General features: G+C 37.3%; 3 protein-coding genes across 3 annotated transcripts in view; 2 read left to right on the top strand and 1 right to left on the bottom strand.

Moving 5' to 3' along the window:
* Positions 1-19,626, top strand: part of cnpy1 (canopy FGF signaling regulator 1) — a 72,313-nt gene that overhangs the window by 38,912 nt on the left and 13,775 nt on the right. The gene's annotated exons all lie outside the window — the stretch shown is intronic.
* htr5aa (5-hydroxytryptamine (serotonin) receptor 5A, genome duplicate a) lies at positions 1,326-3,815 on the bottom strand. Its single transcript, XM_056267487.1, has 2 exons — positions 3,038-3,815; positions 1,326-1,708 (listed from the first exon to the last, which is right to left on the bottom strand). The coding sequence occupies exons 1-2, from the start codon at positions 3,734-3,736 to the stop codon at positions 1,373-1,375; spliced, it is 1,035 nt and encodes a 344-aa protein (XP_056123462.1). The 5' UTR covers positions 3,737-3,815; the 3' UTR covers positions 1,326-1,372.
* The window catches only part of paxip1 (PAX interacting (with transcription-activation domain) protein 1), a 28,409-nt gene continuing 21,785 nt past the window's right edge, over positions 13,003-19,626 (top strand). The window contains exons 1-5 of the mRNA XM_056267480.1: positions 13,003-13,158; positions 13,795-13,929; positions 14,093-14,136; positions 14,304-14,367; positions 14,471-14,581. Of these exons, the coding sequence (XP_056123455.1) occupies positions 13,078-13,158; positions 13,795-13,929; positions 14,093-14,136; positions 14,304-14,367; positions 14,471-14,581 (435 nt within the window). The 5' untranslated portion in view covers positions 13,003-13,077. The remainder of the gene's footprint in view (positions 13,159-13,794; positions 13,930-14,092; positions 14,137-14,303; positions 14,368-14,470; positions 14,582-19,626) is intronic.

Here is a 19,626-nt window from a genome sequence, read left to right as displayed (position 1 = left end):
TAAAAGGTTAATGTGTCCAAAATGATATAGCCTAAACAAAAGGTACAATGTGCTTGTAAATTAAAATGTAACCAAATCCTAAAACAGATCTTAGTTAAAATCATCAATTACCAAAGGGATGCCAATTACCACATGTAGTTCTGGGTCATTTTCTCTCATTAAATCCCATAAAACTTAATAATTCAATGGGAAGTTATTTTTGAAGTAAGAATTCGATACCCCAAAATAAATAAATAAATGTTTTTATTCAAGTTAATATAAAAACATAAATTAAGTTCTCGCTGTCTTAAATTATATACAGTATGTCTATTTTAACAGTTTTATATATACTGTTCAAAAGTTTGGGGTCTGTTCAAATGTTTTAATTTGGATCAAAAATACAGTAAAAACGGTAATATTGTGAAATATTATTCAAATTTTGAAATAAACATTTTCTATTTTATTATAGGCTATATTTACATATATTTTAAAATGTAATTTATTCCTGTGATGGCAGAGTTGAATTTTCAGCATCATTACTCCAGTCTTAAAGGGATACTCCACCCAAAAATGAAAATGCTGTCATCATTTACTCACCCTCAAGTTGTTGCAAACCTGTATGAGTTTCTTTCTTCTGCTGAACACAAAGGAAGATATTTTGAAGAACGATTGGAACCAAACAGTTGTTTGGCACCACTGACTTCCATAGTAGAAAAAAAAAATACTATGGAAGTCAATGGTGCCAAAGTTCCATAGTTCTTCAAAATATCTTCCTTTGTGTTCAGCAGAAGAAAGAAACGCATACAGGTTTGCAACAACTTGAGGGTGAGTAAATGATGACAGAATTTTCATTTTTGGGTGGAGTATCCCTTTAAGTCACATGATCCTTTAGAAATCACTCTATGCTGATTTGCTGCTCAAGAACCATTTCTTGATTATTAATGTTGAAAACAGTTGTGCTGCTTAATATTTTTGTGGAAACTGTTACTTATTTACAGGATTCTATCAAAAGACCAGCATTTATTTGAAATATAAATCTTTTGTATAATTAAATGCCTTTACTGTCACTTTTGATTTAAAGCACCCTTGCTGAATAAACGTATACATTTCTCAAAAAAAAAAGTGTTATGAAGATACTCAATTTATACTCATTCTACTGAAGTCACATGTTTTAAAAATTTGTTCAGTTGAAACTAATGAATGTAATGTCATACTGTAAATGTAAACTGACTGTCAAAAGCCAGAAGCAGTCTATTTTCATTTAATGCAGGGGACAGACTGACATTTCTGATGAGTGTTCTTCACTGTGTTTTTTGAAGAGCTCATAACCACACTTCCCCAAATGGGTGGTTTAAACTGGCATTTGTGGCGAGGCCAAGACTTCTGCTATCTCTCAGCGCTGGCGGGAGAAGAGATTCCTGAAAGCGTTATTATAGTTCTTGTTGAAGGCTGTGTAAATGAGCGGGTTGAAGAAGGAGTTGGAGTAGCCCAGCCAGAGGAAGACACTCTTCCATATCGGTGGAATGTGACAGGAGCACAGCGGAGTGATGAGCTCGGTGAGGAAGAAAGGGATCCAGCACAGGACGAACACTCCGATGAGGATGCCCACCATCAGAGCCGCTCGCTTCTCCTTCTGTTCTCGCCACGTCTCACTGTCAGTCTGAAATATCACAGTGGCATGGCGGACCGTGAACACCATCTGAGGCAGTTGCCTGGAGGCCTCTTTTACCTGAGGGAACACATGTGTCTTGAGTGGATCAGTCAGGAGCATAGATTATAATCAAATAAACCACAGTACGTATTTCAACCTAGATCGATTTTAGTACATTTTTTTCTTCTTCAATAAAATCATTCAATTCCTCTATATTCCACGTGTCCTCATACAGCATGTGAATTGAATTTACATATTACATTTGAAATATTTACACTAATGTTCAAAAGTTTGGGGTCTGTAAGATTTTAGATTTTTAATTAATAAAAGAAATCTCTTGTTCACTAAGATATGCAGAAGATCTGCAGTAATATTGTGAAATATTATTACAATTTAAAATGTTTGTTTTCTATTTTAATATATTAAAATGCAATTTATGTGATGGGAAATTTTCAGTCTTTAGTGTTACATGATCCTTCTAATCATTCTATGCTGATTTAATGATCAAGAAACATTTCTTATTATCAATGTTGAAAGTTGTGCAGCTTAATATTTTTGTGGAAAGCATGACACATTTTTTGGCGATTCTTTGATGAATAGAAAGATCAAAAGAACAGCATTTAGTAGAAATTAGATAAATTAATAGAGTTTTTGTAACAGAGCGAATGTTATAATGTCACGTTTGAACCATTTAAAACATCCTTTCTGAATAAAAGTATTAACTGCACTGATCCCAGTTTTTGAATAGTGTTCAATTCTTAAATGATTTAATTAGAGTGAGAATATAGATAAAAACAGTCTTCAAAGAAAACCAATCCAATGAAGTCAATGCATGACATGCTGACCTCACTCATGCATTCATGTAGGTTTTTTGTGCCATTTCTTCAAGGGTCTAGATAACATAATGTGAAATTGCATAGGACTTCGGCAGTATTAGAATGGCCATGAAAATAGCCATTTAAGCATAAGCTTTTAAACCCTTAAAGTTTCTGTGTCAAACCTTTGACAATCAGTCCTAAACCCAATGAAGTAGAACAGGATGGTAATAGAATGGAAAATAATGTGGAACTTATCTACGTAAGGTGTCAGGATTACTATTCGCCACAGTGTTGTGACATGCTCAGAGATTTTGCCATGCTTTTCAAGGTAATAGAGCAAGCTAATGGGACATTCGGGTTCAATTGCCTATTGAATTGCTGTCCAGTGACGTTCTGTAGAATACCGGTAATGTAAAGAGGAATATGAACAGTCTGATTTGAATTAATAGAATACGTTCTGGAATTTTAAAATATAAGAAGTTCTCTGTGCTGTACAGTCTGTACAAAATTAAAACATGCATCAGATAAAGATCCTAAAATGTTGCTGCATTAAGAAAAAGCATTTCACAACATACAGTATCATTTATACCTCTCCAGCCTCTGCAACTGGAGTGATGGTGTTGGTCCTCTTGGATCCAATACGGAACTTAGCAGCTTTGTATATCTTCCAGTAGACAAACAGCACAACACAGAGAGGCAGATAGAAGGCCCCGAATGTGGAAAAGATGGTGTAAGACGGCTCCTGGCTCACCTGGCACTCCATGTCCATCTCTGAATAGGTCTCACCCCAGCCAAACAGAGGGGAAAGGGAAATAACAGACGAGAGCAGCCAGGTCAAGCCAATCATCCCATTAGAGATCTTCTTTCGGGTCTTCAGCGTGTACTCCAGGTGGCGCGTTATGGACCAGTAACGGTCAAGGGCTATTGCGGTCACATTCCAAATGCTGGCCGTACAGCACAGGACATCGAAAGATATCCAGACTTGGCAGAGAGCTCGGCCCAACTTCCAACTCCGACCGTTGAGCTCATGGACCAGACTGAGAGGCATCACCAAAGCAGCCACCATAACATCAGATATGGCCATGGATGCCACCAGGTTGTGGGGCACACGGTGGAATGTTCTGACTCTGAGAATTGTGACAAGGACGAGCATGTTCCAGAAAAATGTAGCCACCACAAGCATTGCCAGCAGTGTGAACGTCAAGACGCTGAACACTGTCTGTGGCCAGTAGACATTTCCATATTCTGAGCTTTGATTAAAGGAGCTGTTATGGCTGACATCAGCCATGTTATTGAGTGCACTTTTGTCCACTTTACACCACTTACAAAATAGCAAGAAAGAACTTCACTGGACTGCAACAGCTGTAAAAAAAAGAAAAGAAAATAGAGATTGGTAAAAAAATCTGCTTCTACACATATTAAATAGCGATACTTAACATCGGAAACTGAATGTTTGCTTGTAGAATCTGCTATGAAATGATACAATTTACCATTTAGACATGTAGGGGTAATGTACAGTCAGCCAGTCAAAATCACCATAAAACTGTTATTTGGAAAAAAATTTAATATATATTTGACCTTTTTTTTAATTCAAGTTATAAATATTAAAGCTTAAAGTCAGCATGAAACGGAAGTTGCAACAGTCTTTTCTTCCATATTGTGATGTAGGGCGGGACTCGAATTTGTACCTCTGGAATTGATTGGATAGTTGTCATTTGTTATTTCTGTGATGTCAAGTGAATGACAGGTTGTCTTTGCACCAGTAAACACGTCATCAGAGAAAAGATGTCGCTGCAAGAGGAAAGTTATTTTGATTAAAAATATAAGGCCACATGAAAAAAAAAGAATGATGTGAAATCATTTAATAAATACTGCAATATTCCATAAAAATAGCAATTGTCAACTTTGATTTCTTAGTGACTTTAAAAGAGATGCACCAGTCAGTACAGGTACTGTTCATAAAACGTAGGCGAGTTGTCACGCAGGGAGAACTCAGAAATAAGGTGCTGCCTGGATCCATGTGCAGTATGCAAGTTACAAAGATTGGAAACAGTCAAAATTCACGTTTCCTGTGAACGGAACGGAATGGAACAGAGATAATCCACAGGGAACGGAACGGAAAAGAACAGAACAGAACAGAACAGAAACAACCACCAACATGAAGCCATAAAAGGACAAGACCTGACAAAGAACACAGGTAACACAGGGGTATAAATACACAAGGCTAACAATATAACAAGACACACCTGGGAGAAATCAAGACTAGTGAACAGGGGGAACCAATCAGCAAAAGGACTACAAAATAATTACAAAACCTATAGGAACTGAACATAGGCAGTGAATCACTCGCTTACTTCCTTCCGTCTCGTGGACTCGGATGAGAGTCATTTCTTACGTTGCACGAGTGCCCACTACTGGTGGAAATCGTGCATAAGGTTTCAATGGAACGCACTAAGCTCTTGATCACTTGGAATGCACTATGGATTTATTATTTAAACCCCTTTTTACTTATGAATTGGTTTTATGCACCATTCTATATGCATAAATTGTTGGAGAACGAGCGAGAAGGTGGCTGGCCGCACACTGGATTCAGTACAGACAACAGAAGCTATCATAACATGACATAATTTTGCACAATGCAATCCATAAAATATATATATATTTGATAGACTTCTGTAGTCTGTACTGAATCCAGAGTGTGGCCAGCCACCTTCTTGCTCGTTTTCCATATTCCCTTGGCTCTAAGCACCTGAGGAAAACATTTTTTTTTTGTCAATTTAGAGTGCAACAATTTTTTCTAGTTTTTATAAGTTGTTGGAGAAAATATATAAAATCCTATAAGTATATGAGCTGTTGGAGAAAAATAAAATCAATAGTATAAACTTTGACTGTGAACATAAGGTAGCTACAAGTATTATAATTATTACATAATTCTTTAATCTTTAATAAAGCAGAAAATTAAAATAACAAGACAAGTGGCAAACACTTGAACAGAACAACCCAATGATATCTAAGACAGACAAAGAATGAACTGAGGAAAACATAGAACTTAAACACAGACCAAACCAATCAATGCAGTGAAGGTGTGAACACTAATCAAACAATGAGTAACCAAGTAGACTAACATTTACATTTACATTTATTCATTTAGCAGACGCTTTTATCCAAAGCGACTTACAAATGAGAACAATAGAAGCAGTTAAACTAACAGTAGGACAACAATATGCAAGTGCTATGACCCCTCTCAGTTTAATCTAACGCAGTCCATGTAATGTTTTTTTTTTTTTTGTATTACTGGATCAAGTGCTGCCGAAAAAGATGCGTCTTCAGCAGTTTCTTGAAACTGGCTACTGACTCAGCAGCTCTGGTTGAGCTAGGCAGATCATTCCACCAGCAGGGAACAGTCATGGTAAATGTCCGGGAAAGAGATGCTTCTAACCAGAAGCGGGAACAAGGAACAAAGGAAACCGAAAACAGAGGCCTATACCGTGAAGCAGGTTTAGGTGGATAAGGTGGCCTTTAGCCCTATTCGCACGGGATAAATATTACCTGGGGACCACGTGTGATTTAGAAATTACCCCCCCACATCTGAATTTCGTGTGGCGCATTCGCACGGGATAAGTGAAGCCTGTGATTTTACTCGAATTTACTGACTTATCTCCCGGATATGATGTCTATTGCTTGGAAATGTCTTGTAGTTATAGGTCTAGCTGTATGATATATCATAAACAGAATAATGTTCCTTTCCGCATGCTGCTATATCATTCATCTCCATCAAATCATTCTTTTTGTTTTTGCTCTTCTGATGGTTTTCAGCTTTCTCTTTCGATAGCGATATGACCCAGCACCCAAAATACTATCAAAACACTCCATTATTCGCGAAAGACTGATAAAAAAGCGCACAGGAAACAAAAACTTTGAAAAAAATTATATACGACCCCGCAAAATCACAGACATGGCCGATTCGCACGGGATTAAGATCACAGACAACCTCTGCAATTATTACAAATGACTAGAGGTCACCAGGTAATACTTATCCCGTGCGAATAGGGCTTATGACTGTAAATCCCCTTACAATTGTAAATACGAGTTTTCTAGTTAAAAATTGCACATGAACCCCCTCTCAAGTCATCTTTACCACTGGGAAGCTCAGAGATAATTTTGATACCCAAGTTCCAGAGTTGGACGGGCCATAAACATTAAACATGGCCGGAGAAAAGAACGATTGCTGCTGTGACTGGTATTCTTTACTAGATTTTTCCACAACAGTTTCGCCTTGTCGTGTCTTTAAAGTAGTGCATATTCACATATATGAATAATCATTTGAAGCGTATTATATGTTTTATACACTGCAAAAAATAGCCTTTATTTGACTAAAAATTCCAGACTCCAGAGATCAGTCAAGTCAAGTCAAGTCATCTTCATTTATATAGCGCTTTTAAGGGATGGGCAACTTCAGTGTTGGAGGGCCACTGTTGGAGCAGAGTTTAGCTCCAACCCAAATCAAAAACATATTATGAACAATGTCTTCAGGATTGCTAAAAAGCTACAGGCAGGTGATTTTTTGTCAGGGTTGGAGCTAAACTCTGCAGGACAATGGCCCGGCCCCTCCAGGATCGAAGTTGCCCATTACTGATAGCAGGGTGAATGTTCATACAGTTGTCAATGAATGAGAAGCTAATTATCATTTTGGCTTTAATGAGATTTTCCCAATAAATATGCAAGAATAAACCTGTGGTGTCTTTCCGACAACAAAACGGTTGAACGCAATGAGCTCGTAATCAAAATTTCAGAAGCGGGAAGTAGGACATTTCGATAGCACGTGAATGCAGCATAATTACCGTAGTTTTGAGATTACAACAGGTGACATTCTATTCTGAGCTGAAATTATGCATTTCTATGGCAACACTATCAACGCCTAAATGAATCTGGTGAATAGGTGCTCTCCGAAAATTCCCATCTTACAAGCTGTAATTATGAACTCTACAAGGACATGAACGCTTTTTACAAGTTGAAATAACATAATTACAGCAATTACAACATGGCGCGAACGCACCTTTAAAACAGTAGCTACTCTACATCATCGCACTACAGGCTGCAGGGAGGACATCTTGAATCTGACCGCGATTGTCCGATCAGAATATTCCAGACAGCTGTGTAAATAAGTTTCGTGTCAGTTGACATTGTATAAAATTATCTGAAAACATGTTGCTGACAAGCAAATTCTGTGTAACAACTTGGTAAAAACATTTTAGCCCAATGGCAGGGAGGTAAAAACATGGTGCTGTAGTTATTTTCTCAATGAAGGAAGATCTAATAGATTTTTCCCCATCTGCCCATGATCAGTATAAGAAGTGTCAAATACTCTTGAGTCTGAAGGTTCAGAAACATACTACTTTGTTCAACCATTGGTGCTGATAATTCGATGTAAAATATTGCACTGCTTGTAACACTTCTCCTTCACAAATTGGATTCTGGGTGGATTGTGGACTCTTAACTGATCCTTTCAACTGCTCTGTTTTAATGATCAAAGTATTTGCATTTTGATATCTTGCTGGGAGCAAAGTCTAATGAAGTCTTTGATAATTTATTCATATTTAATGTTAGCGAAAAGCTTAAATCTATATTTTACAACAGGTGCTTACATCAATATTTTAAAACAAGTATTCCTTCATGACACTAGTTTAATCATGCTTTGTGACTCTATAATGAATCTGCCACTGGAATCTGTTCAAGTAGCGATTGTTAAAAAACGTAATTGAGTTTTTGAACAATGTCTGTGTGAACGCTGACCAAACAGATTAAGCATTCATGTATGGCGTGGGGAAATTCATAAGCAGAAACAATAAACATTTCAAACAGAAAAGGTGAAATACAAGCAGATTGGTGACCAAAATAGCTTCAGTCTTCCCATGCCTTAAGGGTAAGTATGGATAATATAGGCTGTGCTTGATGTATGTGTAACATTAAAATATTTCAGAACACCTCAAGCTTGAACCTGTGCATACTACAATAGAATATATTTTTTGGTCTGTGGCCTAAATCAAACATCAGCTCAAGGCTAATTCACACTGCACTGACAGGCGCCGACAGTACGTCAATTACCAATAGCCAATTACAATACGTCACTTCTCAAACATTCCAAGACCCGAAAAATGTTCAATCGTCGAAAACGAGAGCCAACCAACCGCGACAGGGGTAACACACTGATCAGACAAAACCCGTTGAAGGGTCTGTTGCTGTCTGTCAGTGCGGTGTGCATTGGCCTTTAGTGTCACACTGCTCTATTAGACAGTCTTTTAAAAATGATATGCATGTGTGGGACTTTCACAAACCACATAATTTCCTTAAATCAAATATGAGACATCCAACAGATGTGTCATCCGCTCTCACATAGCTAATGTCTTCTTCTTTAAATCATTACTTTAATGGCAGTTAAAACAGAGCAGCGTCGGAGGGCTCATCCTAATCACACTGGCAATTCTCTTCACAGCGGATTCCTTCAAATAGGTGACAAGGGTTCATTTAACTGCTTTTACAGACTTGCTCAGTAACACAATGCTCCTTTACACTGTTTTGGCAAGTACTTGTAAACCACACAGAAATCACACTTTGTTGTTGTTGCTGTGTGCATATGTAACATGCCAAACCTACGGCACTTCCTTATAGTTCTCACTTTTCAAGGTGCACTCAGTAAGTTTTAAAGGGGTGATTGATTATGATTTCACTTTTCTAACTTTAGTTAGTGTGTAATGTTGCTGTTTGAGCATAAACAACATCTGGAAAGTTACAACGCTCAAAATTCAAAGCAAAGGGAGATATTTTCTTTTAAGATTGTCACTTTTTGAGGGTGAGCAAAAACGCACCGTTTGTGTGTCTGTTCCTTTAAATGCAAATGAGCTGCTGCTCCCTTCACAGAGGGCGGAGCTTTGATTACCTCCTCACACAGACACACACTGATAATTTCAAAAACGTTTAGCCTTTTATATTCAAACCGGAGTCAGACAATGATGGAGAGACTCAAGAAGTGACAACATGTAGAATGCAACAGGACATTTCTGAATGGTTAGTTGATGTATTTATGTAGCTTATGTGTCTATCTTCTAGTCATTGATTAGCATATTATGTCATGATAATCTATAAGTCGCGTTCCCAGGGGTGGGGTTTATGTCAATTTTAGGGTTGGTGATGTCACTAACCTGGGAGGAATGTCCTGTAATCTATACCAGCCGTTTGTTGTAGTCCTTAAAAAGCCATTTCTTTAACATACTATATAAAAATATCTGTGGGGTGTTTTGAGCTAAAACTTCATATGTAGATGAAGTGACTCTGGGGACATCATAGACTTAGTTTGCATCTGTGAAAAGGGCATTATACCACCCCTTTAACTTTTGACACTATTGCTGTTGATGCATTAAGTTTGTTTTGCCACTTCATGTTTTTTTCTGTCTCCGCCACACACATTTATATGACAGACATTATTGGATTCAATCCCAATTAGTTTTTGTGCGTTGTTGGTGGTTCATGAGGTCTGGCTGCTGCACTGCACTGTGATTGGAAGGCCATGAGTTCTTCCCTGTGGTCGCTGTGTGTTGGATTAATTTTTTCCCTTGATCTGTGGCATGGGAGCTGCGGGTCGTCACAGTCTATTTAATCACTCCAGCAGGGACTGCTTGTTTGGACTTTTTGTATTTCCACATGTACTCCTGTCTGGAGGATTGTGAACATGCTGTCATGTCTAAGTTCAGTTCAGTTCTTGTGTTGTATGTACACCATATTTGTTATTGTTTGATGTGCTGTTTTGTTTACATGTACTTTTAAGTTTATTCTTCATAAACCATCAGCCATGAGCACTGGGTGAAAGCACTAAAAGAAAACAATATTGCTGATATTATTATTATTTATTATTATTTTTAAGGCATGCCATGATCTCAATATGGCAGCGACCATCAGGAGATGACCTACTCCATGTAGAATGAAACAGCTTTTTCTGAGTGTGAAATGAAACAGAATTCTGAGAATGAAACAGCTTTTTCTCTTAAAAATAAAGGTATCAATAAAGTTATCAATACAATTGAAGAACAATTTTTGGTTTCCCAAACAACCTTCCAGTGAACAGTTCTGAAAAGAACCATGGTTTTCTTAGTGTGAATAACATTAAAAAAAATGTAAATAACCTTTTCCTACTATAAATAACCTTTTGAGGAATGGAACTTTAGGTTCCAAGGAAAGGTTCTTCATGGACTATCAATGCCAATAAAGAACCATTATTTTTAAGAGTGTTGTACTGTTCATTTGAAAAACGTTTTAATTTGCAATATGAGTGCATGATCATACATACACTTTAAATCCGTGATCTAGCCAAAGTAGCTGAATCAAAAGGCACAGCACTGAGCTGCTCTGTGAAGGTAGGCTACTTTTGTGCATTGATTTACATATGCTGCTAAGCATCAATGTTACTCAAGCAGCCCAGCAATTAACATATGCAGATGCGAGGTAAGTATGCCCATGCAAAACATTCTGAATTCTGATAGCGCGACTCACAGAAGCATTTGTAACAATATTTCATGCCATTCACAAAATTTGTTCGTGCAAAGAAATTACGACTATGAAATGGGACCTTGCCCTAAACACAGAAATAGGTCATTAAAATATAGGTTATAATTTTTTACTTGACCACTGGCGCTGTTTTTTCATTGGTAGAAGCTTAAATTATTTTTAAGACATTTAAGATTACAATTAAGTTCCACAAAGTGTTTAAATAAAGTCGTAAATGGTTCGCACTATAATTTCGTAATGTAATTCAATTTAGCCCACTAATGAATTAGAAAGACTAACTTCCACGTGACATTCATAGGCTATTAATTAGGCTACTTCAACTATTATATCTCAGCCAATACAGCATCATTCATTGGTAGCCTAGCATATTACGTTGCATGTCAGATTTAGGCTACACAAGCGCGTATTCACGGCATCTCTCCACAACCGTTTATTGCTTTCCTCCCCTTCCCACCCATGCTTCCCACTTACCTTAGGAAACAACACTTTTGCTTCAGCGACGACGGCAGTGCCACCCAAATCTGTAGTAGGCTAAACAATATCCTGAGTCTGAGTGTCAGGATCTCGTGCAAGAGAGGAGTGACTGTCCGCGCTACTGCAGTGTCTCAAGTCGCCACCTCGGCGCAGACCACATTGATACAAGGATAAGAACAAAGTGTTGCCATATCACAATGACATAGACAACTGAGATGTTTTCTCGTCTACGTTTTTGATTGTAGGCTACCCTGTTTCCTTAATTTTTCATGATTGTAGATTTCTGCAGTCTTTACGCAGGGGAAATCACATTCACCGAGGCAGCCATTTCAACATGTGAAAGGCAAACAAACAAAAATACAGACTTGAAGCTGAAGCTATTACTAAAGCACCAATAAATGTTTTTTCTTATAAGCTTCATCATTCTCTAAACCTAACCCTCACATTGTTATTATATCTAGGCTATTAATGTATAATTGTGCTGCTTTTCGAGCATTTCCAATTGAGAAAAGGTTTTTACAGTAGGCCTATGTTATTTGTGAAGACAAATTCGTGATATATATTTTTTTCAACAAAAGTGTCCTCAAAACACCACAATACGGAAAGGGAGAATGAATGAAAAAGTAGCTCTTAGCTGACTTTTTGATTTTGGAGAAACTGAGCAGAAAAAAGACAAATATTTTTCCTTGCAACTGTAACCTTATTTAGGCTATTTACACATTATAGTAACATAAGCCATTTTTCTTAACATACCAACAAAAATCCACATTTATTTTTAATAGATATTTTTCTTTTCATTTTCATTATCCGTAAAGATGTCTTCTGACTGACATGTCCTGGAGCCAGCCAGACCATACATTGCAATAAAAGGTTTAACTTATTCTCTCTTTATTTTTATTTTTTTTGTGGACATAATATACATTTTATTAGATTTGAAGTTTCACTTGGTTATGTATCATCCTTGTTACATCATATTAGGTCTTATTAACAGCACTTTAAAAAATGTTTGACCTGTAACTGAATAAGTTAGATCTACTATAATGATAAAATATTAGTTACATCAAGTTAAACAAACAGATACAGGAAAGTGTAGCAACACACTGTTACTTTTATATTTAAATCGATCATTAAGTTACACATATTCCTAGATAAAATGTTTTGGTGCTACAAAATGAAACGCTCACAATACAGACACAAGTGTTTCATATTTGGCGCTTTTATTGATGTAAATAAGCGCGTAGGAAATGACGCGCCGCCCACACATGTGACATATTGCACAAATATAGGGGTGTTATGAAAACACAGTATATTTGATATTTTAAAACTAAATATTTTAAGTCTACCAAACGATCTGCGAAACAAGATAAGCAAGTTAATAATGGAATTTGTACAATTTATTCTTGCATTTTATATATTTACTAGACCTAATTGCGTAAAGTGATTGATCTCCCCCATGAAAGACATGTAAGCGCCCAGAGCCCGCCGAATCCTCTTTGGCGCTTCTGTACCTCTTTCCTATGAGGCCGGTTGTACGCTAATCTGACAGCCACACAATGCTTACTTTCCGCTGTAAAATAATTTAGAGCAGTCAAAACAATGTCGGAAGACGACTTAAAAGTACCGGAAGAGCTTTTCAAGGATGTGAAATTCTATGTGGTGGGAGACATTGATCAGAAGGTATTTTTAACTGTAATAAGAAGACATTCATTTAGCCTTTTGGCTAATAGTGGCTTACTGACTGGTGTTAGCATAAAGGCTAACCCACATAAAAAACTCATAACATGGCGAAAAGTAGAGGATACATTTGGAAAAACTGTATTAATGTAACTCTTGAGTACATTAGGGTTTATTTATTCAGGACGCCCTTTGTATGTATGGTGTACTCTCCTTTATCTGCTGTTAGCGAAAGTCCTGTCTTCAGTATGTTAGCCATCATCAGTTACAACAATGCGACACTTCCCACGTTGAACTAATCTGTTAGTTGTATCAGCGATTTATTTGCAAGTGAATGAATAATCATGCCCCTGAACTGTGTGTATACATTAATTGTCAAGGGTAGCTTGTATCTTAAATGGGAAGTCAAGGAAACGCTATAACGCTAGCATCTGTAACGTTAGCCCTCTTCTGTGTTTATCATAGTGTCTCATCTTTTGGCATTATGTGTAGTTTATGCTTACATTTTTGCACGATTTTATGTACGGTTCCTGGTCCATACATTAAGAGCTTGCAGCAAGCAGATTATAAGTTTGTTTTTATGAATTATCTGTTTTATGACTGACATGGTGATGATTGCCTGTTGACATTTGCTTATAGGTTGTGCAACTTCTGAAAGCTGGGAAAGGAAAAGAAGTGTCTTACAATGCCCTCGCCACCCACATTATAGCAGAAGATGGGGACAATCCAGAGGTCGGGGAGTCCAGAGAGGTCTTTGACTTGCCTGTTGTGAAGGTAAACAGACATAAGATTGCACTGAAGGCAGGGTTTAGAAGTCAGACATTTTTAGTTGGGAACATTTTAGACAGATCTCCTGCCTATAATTAGATGTGATCACTTACTGTTGCTAATAAAATTGTGCTGCAATGTTTAACATGCACATTAATTTCTGTTTCAGCCAAGCTGGGTGATCCTGTCTGTCAAATGTGGAGACCTGCTACCGTATCCTTTTAAGATTCACTGGTTTGAAAATCTTCAGTTCTACTGTTGTTTTTGCACCCATGTTCACATGTCACCATAAACTTCATGCAATCTTGGAACTGATAATGAGTTAAAGAGGAATATCATACCATTTCATTTTTTTTTTATCTTGACGGTTAATAAATCAGAGTTACAGGGTTTTCTCCAGAGTCAGGACAAGTGTTCTTTGGTGTCACAGCTTGTCTGCCACATGTAAGTAATTCATGCATATTCATTAAAATCGACATATTATCGTCTGCCATTATCAGGCAGCAGGGTTGATTTTAGTGTTTACTAATCTTGTCTTTGTTTATAGCTGGCAGAGGATCTCAACACACTTTGGGCCTTTATCACGTTCTATGGAGGTGACTGTCAGCTCCACTTCAACAAGAAGTGCACCCATCTTGTTGTGCCTGAACCGAAGGGGGTAAGCACATGTTTGTCATCTTGTCTTAATGCATATAATTAATGTTTGCTATTATAAGTTAAATGTCAGTCAGATTGAGGGTGTGTGTTTACTAACACTAAATGTATAGGGCACAGTAAGGCATTGTGCATCAACACAGTCTTATGGTCCACACTCTCCATAGTAAAGTGGGGGAGGTGTGTGAGATTCAGCAGCTCAGTTAAAGTTTACGACTAATAGAGTGCCTTTAACAGCTGCTATCTGCAAGATGTTGTCTAGGTTTACATCTGTGGGTTGTTTTCTCTTGGATCAATTGAGGGATGGGACTGGATTGGATTGCTGGTCTCGTTTTATTGGCTCTGTTTTTGAGGTCTGAGTGGTGTATTTAACAAGGGTCAGTCAGTCTTATTGCCCCATCTTCACTGTCTAGGTTTTCAAAGCCTGCCTTTTATAGGAAACTCTTGGTAACCAAACAAATGTCGTTGGTAATATCTGGTGAGCAATGCTGAAACCTTTTTGTATCATGAAAATATTGTCACTGCAGTGATGTGATCTCTTTGTTTTCTTTGACTTTTGGGGTTGTGGATTGTTCAGTAGGCATTAGTGTATCTGTCAAACACACAATTTTATCATTATCATGCTGCAATTTATCATAAAATTATTTCAGAAAACAGCTATTTAAAAGTTGTTGTTATTCATTTTGTTTTTATATCTATATGAATATAATAATACATTTAATAATAATAATTGTTATTTTTTAGGGCTGCCTCAGACTATAGCCTATTTTCCCTGTCGACTGTTAGCCATACCCAGTAATTTACATTTACATTTTACATTTATTCATTTAGCTGACGCTTTTATCCAAAGCGACTTACAATTGCTATATATGTCAGAGGTCGCACGCCTCTGGAGCAACTAGGGGTTAAGTGTCTTGCTCAGAGACACATTGGTGTCTCACAGTGGATTCGAACCCGGGTCTCTCACACCAAAGGCATGTGTCTTATCCACTGCGCCATCACCACCCTGTATTTCCCATCCTTTTCCATCTCATGGCCCACACAACCAAACCCGCAAGTTTCCACTGCCTACTGCAAGAATTTTAACAAACCTGACTGTGTCGCGTTGGTTAATGAGGACTTGGAAACAGAGATCGTTAACATTCTTTGTTTTTTATAAACTGGCAATGAACCAAAAATGCAGATAATGGGTTATAGAGCCCAGGCCCGGTTCCTGGGTGCTCTAGCCTTAAAGGGATAGTTCACCCAAAAATTACAATTCTGTCATTTACTCACCCTGAAATTGTTCCGAACCTGTATGAATTTCCTTGAATGAATTTTTTTCCAAACAAAATTATTACATTTATCTTGCCTAAATGTTTGCGCTCATTGCATTTTTACAATGGGGGTTGTAAATTTACACAACACAAGGAAGCTTGATTTAAATTGTTTAATTAAATTGAAAAAAGTAGCACAAATAAATACAATAGAATAAAGATACAAATAAAGACAAATAAAGAGAAAAGTTTTTAAATAGGTCTAACACTAGTATTCATATACAGAAACTGAATAAAGTAATCAAATGGAAAATAACACTGGGTAGTATTTTAGTCCTGAATAAATTAAATACATAGGCTATTAATCCTGATTCCTTTAACTTAAAGCTATCTTTTGTTGTTTTGACAACAAAATTAATGACACACACACATATGGCTGCCGTCACTTTAAGAGCTAGTGCACGGATCCTGTGTTCATTATACTGGCAATGGCATGCGTTTTATGCTTATTAAAGACAAAAGCGACTATGTTTAGAGTATACTGAACTCCCGCAGACCGCAATATAATCGGCGAAAAATAACTTTTGTTACTGATGCCTTGCACAACACATTTTGAGAGAAGAGATAAAAGACGCGTGGCACCGCTGAACACTCACGGTGTTTGTGAAATTGCGTTTGGCAGATAGTTGTTAAAAGAATGATTTGATTTTATAATCTGTGTGGATTACGATTGCGAGAATTTCCCGCATTATAAATGGGAGACCTGCGGGAATGATTAGAATTATGCGCAATACCCGCAATCCCGTGCCGAAATTCGAGCCCTGAAAATCTATCCAGTGTTTTTGTTTTAATCTCCTTATATGTTTTCCCCTGCCTCAAATCGAGCCGTTCGACCGCGTGACGTCACACGGTCGGACGCCCCTCCCACGATTGTTGATTGACCAGGGTTCCCGCGGATCCTTAAAAAGTCTTAAAAAGTCTTAAATTAGATTTTTAAAATTTAAGGCCATAAAAAGTCTTATAAAGTCTTATTTTTACTTATGAAAGGTCTTAAATTTTAGATGACACTTTGACTTAGACATATCTAAAAGCTTTCCAAATTAAAACCATCTAATTAGCGTACGTATTTTTATTTATTTATTATTCTATCTTTGTGGATTTGCTAGTTCACGTGACATTTCGCGTCACTCGCGAGTCGCGGGCTCGCGGCAGCATAACTGTCTCCTGCACGCGAGAGGAGAGAAGGAGAAGAAAGGTCGTAAATGTCAGTTCAGTTGTAAGTTCATTCTTTATGTGCGTATGGTGTGCGATGTGTATTGTCTTTTATGATATTGTAATCATTGTTTTAACAATGTACGAGGCACTGCGAGCTGACATCGCATTTGTCTCTCGTGCTTTCACTGCGTGATGTGTGCAGTGTAACTGTTATGTCCCCAAGTTAGTTTTTGTCTTATATTTATATCATATATTAGAATATCACATCAGAAAGAGTGCCGTTTTCCCGTGCATAATTCCAATTGTGATATTTATGTTATACAACTGTTAAATTAACAATAAGTTAACATTGAGTTACTTTTTAGACACAATATTGTCAATATTGTTTGTTTTCCCTTTATTTCGCCGACTATAATTTCAAAATGAAACCGTAGCAGAGTCTCAATGCAACCGACAGCGATGATTTCTTGACTGAAATCCGCGTTTTGAACGAATCACTTGCTTCTTTCTCGAATGAATCAGCCGTTTGAACGAATCGGTTGAATGAATGACTCCCTCAACTCACTTATTAAGACAGTGATTTGCCGCTGCGGTTTCATATTTAAAGTACCCTTTAAATAAAATGTTAAAATTAGAAATCATTTCATATTTAAATATTGAATATTGATTTAAAAATATATATCTCATAGCTTTATTTATGCAGTTGTAAATGGAGTGTAAATAAATTAATGCCACTTCTGATGCCGCTTCTGTCACCTCTGCACTGCAAAGATGGATTTTGAATGAATGATTTAATTTGACTGTAACAGTGGTACTGTATGATTATTATATAATTAAGTATTATTGTATAATTACTGTATAATTTAATTTGAATGATAGTATTTGACATTAAAGGTGGTGCATAACTCTAAATAAGTTTAGAAAAAATGTCCATATATAGGTAAAAATGCCCCTGAAAAAATCAATTTAAGGTGGCAAATATTGCCCCTTAATTAAAATATTAATTTCTGTCACTGCTGTGAACTGACCACTGCATAGAATATGAAAAATATGAATATCTTCGTGAGTCAGCTGTCAACAACAGACCCCAACAGACCTAGACCTAAACAGACCAAACCTATAACACAATCAGTAAAATATCATCTAATTATTATCAACAAAACGTTGAAAATATCAAGATATATTTTTGTCAATACTGCACAGCCCTAATGTACGGTATTAATTTTGATTTCTTCAGGTCTTAAAAAGGTCTTAAAAAGCCTTAAATTTGACTTTCAAAAGTGTGCAGGAACCCTGTTGACAGCAGCGTTTCAACACAGACCCGCCCTGAGCGAGCTGTCATCATAGTCCGTCATTGTTGATTCGCTGGAGCAGAATGGTGTCTAAGCAATTGTGGTGTTCTGTTCTTGGGTGTAATAACGAACACAGTCATTTTGATGATCCTAAATCCGAACCGCTGAAGACACAGTGGCTGAGTTTTGTTTTCGAAGGGAATATTCCCCACGAGCAACGACAATGCTTTCATGTTTGCGCGATTCGCGAATCTTTTCGCAGACTGCTTTATAAACGAGGATCAGTATAAAGCTGGTTTTGCTAAGAAGCTGCTCCTGAAAAAAGAATCGGTACCAACTATTCGTGTCCCTGCTGCACCTCCAGAAGAAGTGAGTGTAAAGTTTTATTAACCTTTATATTAATCTTTGCAAATCGCTTGCACGCTTCACGATGAATGCGGCTAAGGTTTACACTCAGGCATACATTACAGGCACACATACATTACGGCATGTTTTCTCTGTACGACGTTCTCAATATAATTCATAATCCCACGTTTATAATGAACAACGTTATGGTTATTGTGTTATTACAAACTGAGTTCGTATACATCAGTAAACACATAGCTTTCGTACATCTCACTAAGTTACTCTACCCTGCCAGTACACAAAGATAGATCAAAGTGACATTATGTTTACCAACCATTCAGAAACATCCTGATCGAGCCTTAATTGTCGAACTTCTTTGCGGCTGTCATCTTGTTCTGGGTCCGACTCCGGTACAAACTGATACGCTTGCACAGATGTGTCCTCAGGGACTCCCGCTGCCATTCTTTCTCCAAAATATACCCTCAACTGTTGTCAAGGCAACACTCCACGTGTGTTGTCAAAACGCCCGCAGAACAGAGGGGCGGAGTGAACTCAGCGAAGCTCATTATCATTTAAAGGCGTATGCACTGAAACGGCGTGCTGAAAACAGAGCTGTTTTTGACCAGGTAAAATGAGCGTTTTCTTACAATACTAATGAGAATTTTTAATTAAGTATATTACAAATTCATTTAGACCCTAAAGAATCAAATTAACTTCTATGAAAATGGCATTATATGACCCCTTTAAATTATGAGAAAATAGCTAGAGGACCGATCCATTCTTTGAAATATCACATCTGACATTCCTTCACTGCAGATTATGGGTCGCCACTTTTTCTGTGACGCCGATGGCTAAATGTTTTTTTAATGGGATCTATAACCTTTATTAAAGGGGTAGTTCACACAAAAATGAAAATGTATCATTTGAGCCATCATTTACTC

Source organism: Rhinichthys klamathensis, unplaced genomic scaffold, assembly GCF_029890125.1.
Source record: "Rhinichthys klamathensis goyatoka isolate OS25496 unplaced genomic scaffold, OSU_Roscu_1.1 h1tg000261l_1, whole genome shotgun sequence".
Lineage (NCBI taxonomy): Eukaryota > Metazoa > Chordata > Actinopteri > Cypriniformes > Leuciscidae > Rhinichthys > Rhinichthys klamathensis.
Note: the sequence above shows the minus strand (reverse complement) of the source record. Positions and strands in the feature narration are given on the sequence as shown.